At 58.1% G+C, this 3,448-nt stretch overlaps 2 protein-coding genes across 2 annotated transcripts in view; one reads left to right on the top strand and one right to left on the bottom strand.

Annotated features, from left to right (window-relative positions):
• Positions 1–2,657, top strand: part of LOC102761858 (SAGA-associated factor 29-like) — a 28,845-nt gene extending 26,188 nt beyond the window's left edge. Inside the window, 7 exon segments of the mRNA XM_015560602.1 lie at positions 376–440; positions 1,345–1,474; positions 1,545–1,560; positions 1,562–1,695; positions 1,807–1,842; positions 1,944–2,106; positions 2,462–2,657. Coding sequence (XP_015416088.1) covers positions 376–440; positions 1,345–1,474; positions 1,545–1,560; positions 1,562–1,695; positions 1,807–1,842; positions 1,944–2,106; positions 2,462–2,578 — 661 coding nt within the window. The 3' untranslated portion in view covers positions 2,579–2,657.
• Positions 2,658–2,800: 143 nt separating this feature from the next.
• LOC107182264 (sulfotransferase 1A1-like) lies at positions 2,801–3,364 on the bottom strand (the record flags this gene model as incomplete). Its single annotated transcript, XM_015560601.1, has 2 exons — positions 2,801–2,980; positions 3,115–3,364. Coding segments are annotated over 2 exons (363 nt in total), but the record flags the coding sequence as incomplete, so codon positions are not given.
• Positions 3,365–3,448: the final 84 nt, after the last annotated feature.

Below are 3,448 nucleotides of genomic sequence, written 5' to 3'. Positions count from 1 at the left end.
CCCAAATAAAAAGCCAAACTCCTTATTCTTTGATGTTATTGATTTTTAAAGAGAGGGAGAGAGAGATAGAAGCACCAATTATGAGAATTATTGATCAACTGCCTCCTGCATGCCCCCTACCCAGGGATCGAGCCTGCAACCCAGGCATGTGCCCTAACCAGGAACCAAACCATGATCTCCTGGTTCATAGGTCAATGCTCAACCACTGAGCCACACCGGTCGGGCTGTCTTACCAGCTTTTGTATGCTTTTAAGACTAAAGCCACCTATGTGGGGTTCATAGTTTTCACAAGGTTTGTCTGCGTTCTTGACCAGAAGAGGAAGTCCATGCTTAGTGCCTCACCCAGACCTCTTCTTTCCCGCCTCCCACCCTCAGCATCCTCCGGAAAGCCCTCGATAAGATTGCGGAAATCAAGTCTCTGTTGGAAGAGAGGCGGATCGGTGAGTTAGAGATGACAAGTTAGTTGGGCGTTCCTTGACCAGGTGGAGTGAGGGTTCCTGGGAGCAGCAGTCATGTCTTCCTGCCGGGGAGCCTGTAACCTCAGCCTGGTGTGGTCGATTGGGCCACGGGCTGTGACAGGGAGGTGCACCAGGGCAGCCTGGGACTGGGAAGGGCATGGAGGTCAGTCCCAGGGTCAGAGACAAGGCCTCAGCTCTCCCTCTGCACACTAAGCTGATTTGCCCCAGTGCCTCTGGTTTCCATCCTCTACTGCCTGGGGCAGTCACCTGCTACCCGCAGGCCCATTTCTTGCTGAGGTGAGAACCTGGCTGATATTTGAGAGCCACAGCGGGATGTCCTGAAGCCAGCCTCTCAGATGGGGCTCACACAGGGTGCTGGCTTCCGTATCGCTTCAGACTGCTGTCCCACCTCTCTCTCGCCCGTCCAATGTACCCAGGGGCGGACTCCTCGCCCATGAAATTGTCACACTGCCACTTGGGTTGAAGTTGACTGGGTGTATTGAGCCATGCCCGAGGAGGTAAGGGCTCTGTCCACATTTGATAGCTCTTTGAACTTTTTGCTTAAGTATAACATATTAATAGAAAATACATGTAAGTATACCCCCAGCGCAATAAAATTGTCACTAACTGAACAAATGGATGTAACCAGCACCCAGATAAGAGACATGACCAGCGTCTCAGAATCCCCCTTGGCCTCTTCTGTTCTTTCCCAAAACACATTCACTAACCCGTCTGGCCAGGTGAGTGTGGCCTGGTGGTCTCGCAGCAGGAGCCTCCACGGGAGGACCAGGGAGCACACTGGATCCTTGGTGCTGACTCGAGAGGTGGGGAGCCAGGGGCAGGCACCCTATCCCTGGTGCCTCAGGGGCTCCCTCTCTTTCCACAGCGGCCAAGATCGCGGGCCTGTACAATGACTCTGAGGCCCCGCGGAAGACCATGCGTCGGGGGGTGCTGATGACCCTGCTGCAGCAGTCAGCCATGACCCTGCCGCTGTGGATCGGGAAGCCTGGTGACAAGTGAGGCCAGGCCCAGGGAGGGGGCGCTGGCAGGGGTGGGGCTGGGACTGACACGTTATCCCCTCCGCAGGCCGCCCCCACTCCGCGTGGGGGGCCATTCCGGCCTCTGGGGACTACGTGGCCAAACCTGGAGACAAGGTGGCTGCCCGGGTCAAGGCCGTGGATGGGGATGAGCAGTGGATCCTGGCTGAGGTGGTCAGTTACAGCCATGCCACCAACAAGTGAGTGGACACGCCCAGCCCTGTAGGCTACTTCCCTCCTCGCCCTCCTCCCCAGTCCCCACCTGGTGTGCACCGCCCTGCATCCACTGCTCTCCTTTCGTTCGCCCGCAGGTATGAGGTGGATGACATTGATGAGGAAGGCAAAGAGTGAGTGTGCTGGCAAGGGCGGGGCGAGGGAAGCCTGGGGACAGCCCTGCTGCTGGGAAAGAGCCCCCACCTGCCATGGGTTGACCTAAGCGCCCCTCCAGGAGACACACCCTGAGCCGGCGGCGCATCATCCCACTGCCCCAGTGGAAGGCCAACCCTGAGACGGACCCCGAAGCCTTATTCCAGAAGGAGCAGCTCGTGCTGGCCCTGTATCCCCAGACCACCTGCTTCTACCGTGCCCTGATCCACACCCCCCCACAACGGGTAAGGCAGCCCCCGGGGGAGAGATCGTCCAGGACACCAGGACCACCCCGCTGACCAGACAGGTCATGGGGTCGGTCACCTTCCCTTTTCCTTCCCTCTTGTCCTTGTAGCCTCTGGGCTGGCAGGGTCCTGAGCTGTAACACCTCCAGCCTGTCCTCCAGGCAGTGCCAGCACCCTGCGGAGCCTTAGAAAGCCCCGTGCGTCCTCTAGTCTAGCCTCGCTTTCGCATTGAGGTGGGGAGCCTGAGCCCCGAGATGGAAGCCTTGCTCAGGGCCAGTCTTCACCCCCGACCCCTGCACTCTAATCACCCATCACTGATGGCAGTTTAAAGACTCGTCTCCCTTCTTCCTCGCAGCCCCAGGATGACTATTCTGTCCTGTTTGAAGACACGTCCTATGCAGATGGCTACTCCCCTCCCCTCAATGTGGCCCAGAGGTACGTGGTGGCTTGTAAGGAGCCCAAGAAAAAGTGATGCGGGCTGGCAGTCTCCTGTCGCCTCACGGGGGCATGCAACAAGACATTATGTGAAGAAATAAATGTTCTTCCCCTTTGCCATGTCTCCTGGGTTCTTACCCCTCCCCACATAGGGCAAGTTGGGGAACTGGGGCCATTTGGTCCCCCAGCGGGCAGTCTCTCTCTCAGCTCCGGTCTGCTTGTCTTCCAATAGGCACACTCCATGCAACACAAGCTGTTCTTTATTACTGAGGCCCCTGTCGGGCCCCTCGCACACACTCCCTGGGGAGCGGTGCCATGAACACCACTCACAGCTCTGTGTGGAACTTGAGGTTGCAGCCTGCCATCTTCTCAGCGTAGTGGGCATCAAAGCGCTCATTCTGGGCCACAGTGAACATGGTTTTCCAGTCCCCCGTGATGCCTGGGGAGGGAGGCGGGGATGGAAGGAGGGAGGCTAGAGGTCCTGGCCACAGCAGAGGCCCCCAGTGGCCCAGGGCCAGCTCTAGCCGCTGCTCCCGCCCTCCCTCCCCAGCGCCCCTCCTGGTGGGCACTCACCTTTCCTCATGAAGGCGGAAATGTTGTGGTCCATGAGCTCCACGGGTATGGTGCTGTAGTTAGCCATGGGGTTCTTCTGCATCTCCTTGAAGGACGTGTGCCGCACAATATGATCCACGGTCTCCTCTGACAGGGCGCGGCCCAGAAACTCCAGAATCTTCCGAATCTCCCTTTTGGGGTTCTGGAGCAGCAGGGGGTGCTCTTCAGTGGAGGCTTGGGTTGTGTGTTGAACAAACAAAAGGGAGGCCCCACCCTAACGTCATGGCCACTTCCGACCCTGCTCCGTGACTCTGGTCCTTTGTACTCTGGCACTCCTGGGGCAAAATTAATTTCC

The sequence above is a fragment of the Myotis davidii genome, unplaced genomic scaffold, assembly GCF_000327345.1.
Source record: "Myotis davidii unplaced genomic scaffold, ASM32734v1 scaffold1535, whole genome shotgun sequence".
Taxonomy (NCBI): Eukaryota; Metazoa; Chordata; class Mammalia; order Chiroptera; family Vespertilionidae; genus Myotis; species Myotis davidii.
Note: the sequence above shows the minus strand (reverse complement) of the source record. Positions and strands in the feature narration are given on the sequence as shown.